This window comes from Halichoerus grypus, chromosome 5 (assembly GCF_964656455.1).
Source record: "Halichoerus grypus chromosome 5, mHalGry1.hap1.1, whole genome shotgun sequence".
NCBI lineage: Eukaryota > Metazoa > Chordata > Mammalia > Carnivora > Phocidae > Halichoerus > Halichoerus grypus.
Window position 1 is genome coordinate 186351589 of NC_135716.1, and position 12372 is coordinate 186363960.

The 12372-nt window shown below is 60.1% G+C and overlaps 1 protein-coding gene across 5 annotated transcripts in view; it reads right to left on the minus strand.

Annotated features, from left to right (window-relative positions):
- PRKCZ (protein kinase C zeta) overlaps window positions 1-12372 on the minus strand; it is a 101108-nt gene that overhangs the window by 4395 nt on the left and 84341 nt on the right. For 4 of the 5 annotated variants that reach the window (XM_036089701.2, XM_078073895.1, XM_036089703.2 and 1 more), the window contains 6 exons: window positions 4504-4590; window positions 3182-3317; window positions 2924-3011; window positions 1164-1283; window positions 493-572; window positions 69-158 (listed from right to left, as the gene is read on the minus strand). In XM_036089701.2, coding sequence (XP_035945594.1) covers window positions 69-158; window positions 493-572; window positions 1164-1283; window positions 2924-3011; window positions 3182-3317; window positions 4504-4590 — 601 coding nt within the window. Of the gene's footprint in view, window positions 1-68; window positions 159-492; window positions 573-1163; window positions 1284-2923; window positions 3012-3177; window positions 3318-4503; window positions 4591-12372 lie in introns of all 5 variants that reach the window. The other variant, XM_078073894.1, reaches the window with a different exon arrangement.

Here is a 12372-nt window from a genome sequence, read left to right on the forward strand (position 1 = left end):
CCCCACCACACCCTTCATCCCAGCCCGCCCTGGAGTGGGGGGTCAGCAAACGGGTCCCCGTGCTTTACCAGGTCCCAGTCTATGCTGCGGAAGAATGCGTGAGACTTGATATCGGAAAATCCCGTCTGTGGCCGGCAGCCGAGCCTCTCTTTGGGGTCCTAGGGGTCAGAGTTCAAATAAGGACCAGTCAGTAAGGCGCAAAGCAGCCCGGATTCACAGCCAGAGGACACGCAGCTTCCTTTCCCTCTGTGACCTAAAGAGCTTCACCGCATGCCCTCCGCCGCCTCAGCACCCAGCTGAGAGCAGACGGACGGAACTTTCACTGAATTTCTCTTGGACACAATTTCTCGTTCTGTTTTGGCAAGTATGACCGAAGACGCCGAAGCACAGGGCAGAGGTCCGGTCGGGAAGCAGAGCCGCCCCCCCACCCCGGGTCCCGCAGCAGCCTGGGCAGCCACACTCGGACGGCCCTCTCGGCGGCCACACGTGTACCTTGTTTAAAAATCCTTTCAAGACGTGGGAGGCTTTCACAGAGAGGAATCGGGGGATCCGGATGGGCTTCTCCAGGATTACTGCAAGGAGTGGGGCCCTGGTGAGAAGTCTGGTTCCTTCCCGAGGCTCCCTGCTGTTTGCTCTGCCCAGCCCGGAGCTGGGCGGTCTGCAGGGCCCCTGGCCCCTGCTCCCTGCGTGCAGCAGGGTCTCTCCGCCACAGAGCCCCCCCCGCCCCGCCCCGCCCGCCCCGGATGTGCCCCGGATCCTGCGGCGGCCTCACGGACGAGGGCGCCTCTGCACAGGACCACCAGAGGGCGCTGCGGGGACGACCGCGTTCCCGGGCGCCCGCATCCCAGGGGCAGGGAATTCGGCACCTGCAGGTGGCAAGGAGCCCTGACCGGGGCCCCGCCCACCCACGCCTCCAAGGTGCACACCTGGCGGTGGCAGGAAGGAGTCTGGGCTAAATCAGGACAGGCTGTCTTTCCCGGTGAACTGGCCCCCCACACCACAGCCGCTCCCACTTCCCCACCCAGGTCCTTGCTTCCCTGAGAGCAGGTGTGTGGGGATGGGCCGACCTTGTTTGTGCGGGATGGGCGGGTAGGGGGAGACCCGAACGCACAGCCCGGGCGGCGGCACCTGAAGCCTCGGGAGACACCTGGTGGCCCACGCACCTTGGAAAAGGTAGTCCTCGGTGTTCATGTCGGGGTTGTCCGTGATGATGTCAAAGGGGGAGCGCCCGGCCATCATCTCAAACATCAGGACCCCCAGCGCCCACCAGTCCACGCTGAAGCCTGGAGGGACGGCACAGGCCGGGCCGCGGGCGGTCGGCAGGGGCTCGTATGCAGTGGGGAGGCAGGGGAGCACGGCCGCGGGCACGGCTCTGGCCAGCGCTGGGCCCGGTGCCCCGACATGCCCTGGGCGGCCTGGCTTCCCCTCTGCCCACCGTCCTGGGGCCCGTGTCTTTTTTTTTTTCTTAACTAGTTGCAAAGCTGTTTCCACATCAGGGCCGTTAACCCTCTTGCTGGCTCTCTGCTGGTTTTCCAGATTGTCATCTCGCCTTTTAAGCCAGCCAGTGGCCCGCCCTCTGGCTGCGCAGACTTGGGAAGCTGAGCGAGCCTGTGGGGCAACCATCCTTTTCACTCTACTTTGGCTTACTACCTCAACTTGAACACTGCCTTTCTTGAAGGCCGCAAGCAGTCTTCCCCACATTCTCCTGCAGTCGCTGTTTCAGGGTGTATTTTATCGCATCGGGGAATGGGAGTGCGAGAGCCTGGCTTCAGTTGTGCCCGCAGCCCCTTAGGCCCTCTGGAGCTGTCGCCCCATCCCGTACGGGACCCCCAGGCCCAGACCGGCTTCTAGACGCCCGATCCTGGTCTGCCCATCTGCCATCTGTCCTTCCCTGTCTGGCTCCTCAGTGACACGGGGGATAGCAGCCTGGTGGGCACCTCTGACCCGAGAGAGCAAGTGACCTGCCCACCTAGCCAGCCCCCATTTTAATGGCAAAGAAAATGTTTAAGAATATCTGATGGTGTATTTGTGACATGCCTCACTGAAAACACTAGGACACAAGAGTATGTGGGGTGGGCACACACGCACAAGCATGCATCACACGCACACCACATGCACATACACCACACATAAACACGCACAGGCATGCATCACACGCACACCACACGCATGCACAAGCATGCATCACACACACCCATACACATGTACAAACACATGCACGCACACCACGCACACGCACACACACCACACACATGTACAAACACGCATCACACACGTACACGCATGCGTCACACGTGGCACTTCACACTCATGCACATGCACCACACAAACACACCCAGCACACACACACACATGTGCACACATAGAGTAATCTCATTTTTGTTTCAAACCCAGAGAAAGCAGAGGGACAGAAACGCTGTCCATGGGGACTGCAGGCGGTTAACCTGTCCCCTCGGTCACTCCCCCACTGGTGGGGGTGGCACGCAAGCTGGGAGCACTCATGTACATGTGTGTGGCTTTGCTTCCTTCCCCACCGCTTAGGGCTCCTTGATAAAAGGAATCCTATCCAGTTCCTCCACCTGGGGACGCCTGAGTGGACACCCAGGAGGACAGACAGGGGCCACACAGGTTCAAATAAGGGCTGAGGCCAGATGGTGACAGGGGCCGGGAACAAAGTGAGGGGTGTGTATTTCAGGTGTAATCGGTCAATAAAACCGCTCTCCCTGGCTACTGGGCTAGGGCCCCAGAGTCCGGGTTAGGACCCCTGGCAGGGTCAGCCCCGGCAGGTCCACCTGGCCCCCTCTGCTCCGGGACCACATCCCTGAGAAGAGCATGCCTCCAGGGCCCAGGGGCTGTCCTCATCTGCATCCGCCTGCCATGTGCCGGCGAGCAGCTCCCCCGCCCGCCCGACAGCCCCGCTCACCATACTCCTCCCCCCGCAGGATTTCTGGGGCGATGTAATTCGGGGTTCCGCAGAAAGTGCTGGTCGTGTCACCAGGGCCCAGGCCTTCCTGTGGGGACAAAGTCAGTTACCCCCCCATTGGTGGGACGATGTGTCTCAGAGAAAGCCGGCTTAGGACCGTGAACGCGAGCGAGGCCCCTGGGCGCCCTGGAGCCGCGGTGACCGGGTGGTGGGCACCTCTGACCACGCGGGCGTGTCGCCCACGGACCGCGTACTCGCCTTGCACATGCCGTAGTCCGTTAACTTGATGTGGCCGTCAGCGTCGAGGAGGACGTTGTCCAGCTTCAGATCCCGGTAGATGATCCCTCGCTCATGGAGGAAGTTGAGAGCGATACAGATCTCAGCAGCGTAGAATCTGGGGGCGGCAGAGAGAGCCCAACGGGGAGCTTGGGTGGGAGGCCCGTGCGGGCAGAGCAGAAGCTGGGGGGACGCCGCTAATGAAGTGACCAAGAGCATGTTATTACAGCCTCTGACCCTCGGCTTTGTCATCAATAAAATGGGAATAGTATCACCAACATTCCTGTGCCTATCAGGAAAACCAAACACGTGAGCTAGGGTCTTGAAGACGTGTGCACAGCCCCGTCCATAACTGCACTGTTCACTGTGGCCAAAGGTGGAGACCACCCAGGTGCCCCTCACCGGATGGACGGACAAGCAAGCGTGGCCCCTCCACACAGCGGGGTACTGAGCCCTGCTGCAACACGGACGGACCTTGCGGATGCTCCGCTCAGTGACGTGAGCCAGTCCTAGAAGGACAGATGCTGTCGGATCCCCCCTCAGGAGGTCACAGCAGGGACTGGGGAGGCCGGGGGGCCAGTGTCTCATGGGGGCGGAGCGTCAGTCCGGGAAGATGGAACGTTCCGGAGACGGACGGCGGGGACGGGCGCGCCGCGGTGTGAGTGTGCTTCACGCCGCCGAGCCGTGCACTCGCCAAGGGCTAGCACGGTGAATTTTATGTTCTGTCCACAATTAAAAGTGAAAATGCTAGTGTGTGGGGAGTGAGCGATGCCTGACTTACTACATGCCTTTCCCAGAAAGGACCTAAGAAGACTCACAAAACTGCTTGGAGTTGTTTTAGGCGAGGAAGCGAGGAGCTGGGAGAACCACGGAAAGGAGGCAGAGTGGGCCCCGAGGCGGCGGCGGCAGGGGGAGGGCGGGCCCTTAGGTCACTGTCACCTAAACAGAAACAGGTTCTTCTTCTCCGAGGGCTAGTCCCCTGCTTTGCATCCATGTAACCAGAACCAGAAGTGGCCCGATGCCCACTCAGGGGAGTTTACAGCCGGAACGTATGCGCCCCCTGCCCTTCCCCGGTTTTGGAAACAGGAAAAAGGCAGAACCGTGCAATGCCATTGTGCACTCTCTCCCAGGAGCACCCCCTTCTCTTCCATAATTGTGGACCCCTGAGCCACACTGCAGGGGACAGCGGCGTCTTCCTTGCCATGTCCCCCTGGACTCCACCTCCCTTCCAGCTCACTGCTGGCCTCCGAGGAGAGGCCCCGCTGCCCGGCCCGCGCCTGCCCGCCCACCAGCATGGCACCCACCTGGCGTGCTCCTCCGGAAGCTTCCTCTGTCTCTGCATATGGAACATGAGGTCCCCGCCGTTGACGTACTCTATGACCAGGAACAGCCTGAAGGGAGAGAGAGAGCGGTGTGGGCTGAGACCCCACGCGGCCCGTGCCGGACCTCGCCGGAGGCAGGCGCAACGTGGGGAAGCCCCATGACCAGGACCAACCATGGCGCTGGCAGGTCAGCTCCCCTCTGGTGAGGCCGAAGCAGGGAGGTGCCCAGGGTCACCTAGCCTGGCGCAGGCTGGTGAGGAAAGCAGCCCAGACTGAGAAGTCGGGCTCTGCACCCAGATCCCTGGGGCGTCATCCTGGCGCACGTCAAGAGATCCTGCCCATGGGGTCTCTTGTTCTGATCAGTTCTGATCCCGACATAGGGAACCTGACCGAGAACACACATGACAACTCCCATTCAGCCGCTCATGCCCCCAGCACAGAAGCCCATGTTCTCCCCACGGGGCCGGCAAGGCAGGGGCAGGATACGGAGCTGCGGGACCACCCTGGAGGCCGCAGGGCCTGGGACAGCAGGTGCACGGGCCAGGGGAGGGGGTGGCCACGTCTGGCGAACGACTGCTCTGCCCACCGAGTCTGGATGGACCCCAGGGAGGCACAGGAGCTACTCTGTCCTGGGGGCTGCCCCGGTGGCTTGGGTGGGGGCAGGGCAGTAAGGAGGCACTGAGGACAGCCGACAAGCTTGCAGAGGTCTGGACACCAGGGCAGAAAGAAGGGGGTGGGGCTGCAGCCTGGAGCCTGGCCACTGGGCGGACTGTCCCAGTGCAGGGGTGACCTGGAGGCAGGGAGAAGGCCTGGGGCAGCTGGGGCCAGGGCGGGCCGGTGTGACCCTTTGTGACCCTGCGTGACCCCGTGACTAAGGAACTGGGACCACACACCATCCCAGTCTCCAAACACTCTACCACGTGGATCCTTCTACGCGACATCTTTCTCGAGTTCAATGAGATGCCATTTTCAAAATTAAATTCAGGCACAATCTTCCAGAGATACCCTGCTGAGGGCAGCTCACGGTTCCTCTGGGTGGGGAGTGGGAGTGAGCGCAGACAGCTGACGGGGTCGGCCTGTGGGTCACAGGTGCCCCGCCCTCACAGCGCCGGGAAGACGGGGGTCGCTTTACTTGAGTGAGTGCACGAGCTGAGGCCACCCACGGAGGTTCTCATGTGCACTTACAAGAGCGACAACCCGAAATCCGTCAACACGCAGATGGAAACGGGCCTGGACCCCAAGCGAGCAGCCGTGACCCTCTCGGGCGGCGAGGAGCAATTCCTTCGGCCCTCGTTCTGCTCCCCTGCCTCCAGAGGGTGTGTCTGGAAGGGCGAAGAAAGCTTGACCTCCCCAGGATTCATTCACCTGCGCCCGTAAAGCTTTGCCGGCACAGAGCTACGCCCGCTCACGTACGTGTTGTGTGTGACGGTGTTCACACGCCTGTAGGCGTGAGAGACGGGAAATATTGACCGTCTGCCCTTGGCAGAGCGTCTGCTGGGGCACGTCCCATCCTGTCGGCCACTGTGGGCAAGTGAGGTGGTCATCCCACCCCCGCGGAGAGACCTTGGACCTAACAGCCAAAGCGTTAAAGAAAAGCGCATTTATTCAAAACTCTTAGGGTGACCTCAGAGCACAAGACAGAGATTTTCCACAACGACCAGGAGCTGTGTCCCCAGTTGGCGCGGCTCGCTTGAGAACCTGCCCCTCCCGGAGGAGAGGCGTGCACCCCGACGCTGCGCTCCCCAGGAAGCGCCTCCAGGGCTGCTGGCCCACTTGCGGCGCCTTTCCCTAACAGGGACAAACCTGACGCCACTTCCAGAGAAAATAACAAAACACGAATTCTGGGAAAATGTTGACAGCCTTAGGGAACTGAAAAATGAAGGGGGCGTTTAAAAACGTAGAGAAGTGGAAGCAAAGGTAGTTTTGTTTCCTATCCAGAGGAAAGCCCGCCGTGGGCATTTGGGGGCGTTGGTCCCCTGTCCCGGGAAGCCCCTGATCAAGGGATTTGTTCACTTGGCAAAGTTGATCGGAGTCACAGCAGAGGATCTCAGTTTTCTTTCCACGGCAGCTGCAGACGTAAGGCTTTTGGTTTGCTTTTTTTCTTTTTTTGGCCTACAGATAAACCTTAAGACTACTTTTGACATTTCTTCAGAGCAAAACTGTACCAGAGCCACGCGACTGATTCTCTGACGACGACGCTCCATGTGACTCAGGGCTGGCTGCCGTGTCCATGGCTGAGCCCGTGGGGTTCACCTCCTGCTCGGGGGCGCCTGGCACATGCGGCAGTTCATGGCGTGGCTTGGGAACGGCACGTGTCCTTGCACCCATGGCCCTGGGTCATACGGCCACACCCAACCCGGAGGGAGGAGGGTGACAGGTCCAGAGGCCTGGGGCTGCCCGCCAAGCTCAGATGGCCGCACTCGGCCAGACTCTCCCACAGTCTGCTCGGACGCTGCACCAGGAAGGGAAAGAAGCAGGGCTGTGGAGCCGGGTCAGTTCCTAACCCCCCTGACCCTGGTCACCCAGACGGGAACCTGGGGGCTGTGGCCCCTGCTGGCTGGAGTAAACGTGGGCATAGGAGGACACCCACAGAACCCCCTGGCCAGAGCCGGGCGCGGACTTGCTCCTTAGTTCCGAGGACCTACCACACCCTCCCCCACATCACCCCTGCCCCCCTCCCCCCATGGAATAAAGTACCCAGCCCCCACACATCGGCTCAGAGGGAAAGACCGATGCCGTAAGACAGCGTATGCTCAGGTCAACAGGTGACGCTATCAACTAGGAGCTGGTCATGTCCAGCCCGACACCTGTGTTTGTAAATAAAGTTTTACTGGCACACTGCATGTGTCTATCTTCACGTACCGTGTACGGCTGTCTTTGCACCATGGTGAATACTTCCGACACAAACCGCGTGGTCCTCAAAGGGGAAAGTACTGACTATCTGGCCCTTTGAGCAAAAGTGCCCACTGCTAGTACACAACATGAGAACAGCTCTTACAGCTCTCACTGAACCTCAGGCTGTAGACTCAGCACGTCTGTGCATCAACGTTTAACCCAGGGACCACGAGCCAGACGGGGAAGCGGGGGCACCGGAGAGGTAAGGGACCCTCTCAGGATCACAGTCGCTGTCTGTAAGATCTGACACCAGACAAGGTGGGTGAATCCAGGACCCACGCTCGGAACCCCCACCTGCAGGTACCATCCCCACATCACAGGGGTGCCCGCCCCCCAAGGGAAATGTCCAATGAGGATGGAGAAGACGCTCGGGGGACAGAGGAAAGAAAAGAGAGGCAAGGTTATGTCGAGTGCAGTAGGACCAGACGGGTCAAAGATCGGAGGATGCTGCTGGCAGACAGGAATCTGACAAAGCGGGGGCAGTAGAAGGGTTTATGTTGCACAAAGAGATCTGCCAGATCAGGAGACGGCCAGCCAGGCCTCAGGTCCCCCCAGAGAGGAAAAACGCCGGAACACCCCCCCCAATATCTGGGGGCCTTGAGGCGAGGCTGGCCCTGGTAAGCTGGGGCCAAGGCGGGGCAGGCGCCCTCGAACGGGAAAGGGGAAGGCAACCCCTGGCCCCCTCTGGACTCAGGATGCCACCTGACCACGAAATGGAGCAAACCATGAGAGACCAACACAGGGAAGCAGCTACGGGAGGGTCAGGGTGGGAAGGTCAGCACCAGGAAAACGTAAACATCATGTTAACAAAAACTGGGAGGCAGGAGGGGGAGCTCCTCTCCCCAAGCCCCAGGCCCCAGTCATCCCAATGCAATTTAGAATGTTCTAGAGAATAAATGAGAAAATTTAAAAATCCAGTAAAGACTGCACAAGAGAGTACTACAGATCAAAACCAGAATGAGTATCAGTGGAAACCCTTACGTGAACCATCCATAAACGGAGTCTAAAAGCACAGAACGGGAGCGATACGTGGAGAGCGGCCCAGCCTCCCAGGGAGTCAAGCACCCGTCAACACTAGTTACACATGGTGATGGCGCAACTCACGGGTTTAGGAGCCCCGAGGACTCAAGCCCATCACAACCGCCTCCCTACAGGCGAGAAGACCTTGGAAACACTTCCACGTTCTTTCTTGACAGTAAACGAGAAATCGATGTAAACGTCCTAATGACTCTCCCGGCCGGGTCCTGGCCTGTCCTCTCTCGGCCCATCTAGAACCTCCTGCCAACTACTGGGCTGGGAGCCTGCAAGCTGCACGGAGGAGACCAGGCGACAGGCGTTCAGGGGCGGGAGGGGTGGCTCCTGTGTCCAGCAGCTCGGGGGGGGGGGACACACCTCTTCTGTGGATCCCCGTGTGGCAGCTGCAGGTGGGGACACGGGTCTCTGCTGTCCCCAACCTCCTACAGCCTCTTGTGGTAGCAAATGCCAAGGCCGCCTGCGTAAAACCTGTACACCGTTTGGTTCTGCTTTTCCCACAACAGCCGGTGGTGCGCTCACGGGGCAAACACCAGGACATTCCTGCGAGGTCAGGAGAGGCCAGGCTTGCCGGCCACCACCAGCCACCACACGCGGTAGGAACGGGTCATGTCATCGGAAACCAGTACGCAGGCATGGGCTGGAAAGGAGGGCTCATCCATCTACCGACGTCCTAACCGCACATCCGAAAACCCAGAACCACCGCCCAGCTCAGGAGGCACCGAGCACAACACGGACGCGGGAGCCGCACACGAGGTGCTGGCCGCTCTGCTGGGAGGAAAGAATTCAGCGGAAATGAGTGATGAGTGCTCAGGACAGACATTACGCCAGGAAGTGAAGACTCTGCGTGACTAAAACGTGACCCACATTGGAAACTAAGGAGCAACAAGGAAGACACAAGATGCAAAACGGGGGCCGCGGCACGCCGGGCACTGCGCGTCCGCAGAGTGACCTCCTCCTGGGCGCTTCCCTGCATCGTACGATTGCACAGGGGCGCCCGGCCGGCTCGGTCGGAGCAGCACGCAATGCTTGACCTCGGGCTCATGAGTTTGAGCCCCACGTTGGGAGTAGAGATTGCTTAAAATAAAGAAGAACAAAAATAAAATTGCATCAAGTTTTTAAAAGAAGCTATTCTTTCATGTGGTTTCTGATGTCACCAGATAATTGGGAAAAGCACATTTTCAGGTCTGCCCTGACAGTTTCCTCAACAAAAGGAGCCCCTCTCATCTGGGCCCTCACACCTGCCCGAGGCCTGTCCTGGGCGAGGACGAGGGGGCACCATGGCCTCATCCAAGTCAGGTCCCCACGTCCGGTCGGCAGAGTCCCAGGACGCTGCAGAGCGGGGCCCGCACCCGTGCTCTTCCGCTCCACGCACACGGCAGTAACATGCCTGCCCCAGTGCGGCCAGTCGCCTCCGGATCAGGAAGACACACCACCTGCTCGCACGTGAGAGTGGTGTGCAGTCCCCAGTGGATAGAGGCCAGTCCCTGAGGGTCCGTCCCTGCTCAGGGCTTTGGGATGATTCGCCGACGGCCACCACGGTGTTTCTAAAAGCAGCGCCGTCTACCTGTACTTGCAGAAGTCAGGCGAACCCCATCGAAATCTCCTAACTGCCGCAGTGAGTCCCAGGCCACTTGGGACAGAAGAATCCTTCCTCCCCACGACGCCCCCCAGGCTGGGCTGTCCGCGGCCCTAGCCACCCTGCCCTGGGAGCCTGGGGGCTGGGACCGAATCTTAGCCGTTTTAGGCAAGCCAGAGGGGATGGGAGCAAACTCAGGGCTTTGGCATCACCGCCACGCCTCGGAACAGACGCTGAACCGATACCCCGCACGTGCTCTGCTGCCTGTCACTCTCACCGTCTGCTCCTTCTATTCTGGGCTTCAATTAAATTATGACTCTAACAAATTTATTGTGTTTTGAAGGTGTAGTGACTCATGTGCTCACCCGGACTCCCAAGGTCTCGGATGATTCCTGCTGCGCTCACGGCCACCCTCCACTAGCAGAAGCCCCGAGAGAACTCGGTTTTCCTTTGAGCCCCCCAGGAGGCTCGACCCGGCCGTGTCTCTGCTCACCTGCCTCTCCGCACGTCAACTATCACCCCTGCTCGAGGCCTGACCTCCTCTGGCGGCCACCGTATCCACAACCACCCGCCGGACAGGTGTCACGCTGACCCGTGTCCCCCAGCTCTCCATGTGCAGACCCTCACTTCCGCCCCCAGTTCTCTACCGCGGTGTTGCTTGGTGCATCCTGCCACCCACTCCCTGGCATCAGGCGACACATACCGTCCTCAGCTCCGCTCTGAGGCTTCCTTCCAGGCCTCCATGTGCCTATGTCCGGACCCTACACTGCCAGTCCTCCTAGGGACCGGGCATCGGGCTTCCCCAGCAGAACACCACCAGGGCCTCAGTTTCCCTGGAGCCTAGGCGGTTGTGGATAGCTCCAGGATGACCCCTCACATCTCCGAGCCCGTCTCCTCCTTGTGAACACACACCACCTCCTCTGGGACGCATCCCTGTCCCCCTCCCCACACGCTGCTCCTTCACCACATTCCCACGCCCGCGCTGGAGCACCGGGGTCCCTCCCTGGGCCGGGGCTGTGCCTGAGTGCGCTGAAGTCTCTCCGGAGCTGCAGGCAAGTCCTCAGGTGCACTTTATACGGAAGAACACACAGAACAGCACCGGCTAAGTGGCATTTAATATCCAGACGCCACTTTGAACCAAGAACAATTCACTCAAGTGCCGAAGTCAGCGCACAGCGAGTGGAGCTCTTCCGTAAACAAACAAGGTGTAACAGGTCTGCTCTTTTTTAGAGAGTGAGAGCACGTTCCACACGAAATGGGTGTAATATGATAACTCGAGGCACACAGTTAGAAGGTTGTGTATCTCAGAGCAGTGAGCCGACTGTAAATATTTTAAAGGCAGCTTGCTCATCTGAGATCTGAGATCATGCTAAGTGCGACAAATGTCCCCAAACTGCAATTTTATGGGGGGGGGGTTGCTAAAATAGTCACCTCAGCTACAGTCTTCAGCCCATTTTTCCCAGAACAGCTCAAACAGAAGCAATTTTGTAGTTAATTTTCCTTCTGGCCATTGTCTGGGAAGGACGGGCCGTCTGCGTGGCTGTGCCGCATGTTCCCCCACAGCGCAGATGTTTATCCTGTGTTAGAAACACCACTGCACTTGTTTTATGCCGTGTGTGGTGACACGGTGCTGAGGAAAACCCGGGGATCCTACGTAGCCGTGAGCACAGAACGCGGCCGACCAGGGTGGGCGCTGGATTTGAAGGGGAGAGAAAAGAAACCCTTCTTTCTCCCCGTCCCGCGGCCCCGGCAACGACCGCGCTCAGTGCAAGCTGCCGGCTCACTCGGCAGACGTCTACGGCGGCCGCCCCCCAGCACCAGGCTCGGCTCCGGGGGTTGGTCGTCCAGTCTGCGGCGCGGCAGGTCGGGCTCCCCGGCCCCTGGAGAGAGGCCCGCAGCAAGGCCTCAGGACGGCGTGCTCCGCCCACAGCCCAGGAGCCGAGGCAGCGGCCACGCGTACGCCCGGCAGGCGGAGCGCCCCCCAAGGTGTCCTGTCCCTGCAGCTGCCCACACCCCTGCTCGCTGCTGGGGCCTCATCGCATTTCACGACTTCAGTCCCTGTGGGTGTCCTGCTGGCCGTGAGGGTTTGTGGGCGCAGTGCTAATCGCCCCCCGACCGTGACGGGGGACGCTGCCGGTCCCCCAGGGCCGGGACACAGCCCAGCGGTGCATCTGTTCAAAGGCCCGGCGCCAACACGGGCGAGGCCCTCACAGAGGCGCGCTCTATCAACAGTTCACCACGAGCAGGGCCTTGCTGTCAACATTTTAACATCTTACTAATCCCTGCAGCGACCCTAAGAGGCGGCGTCCCTGCTGCTCCCCTTTCCCAGAGGAGACTGGGGTGCA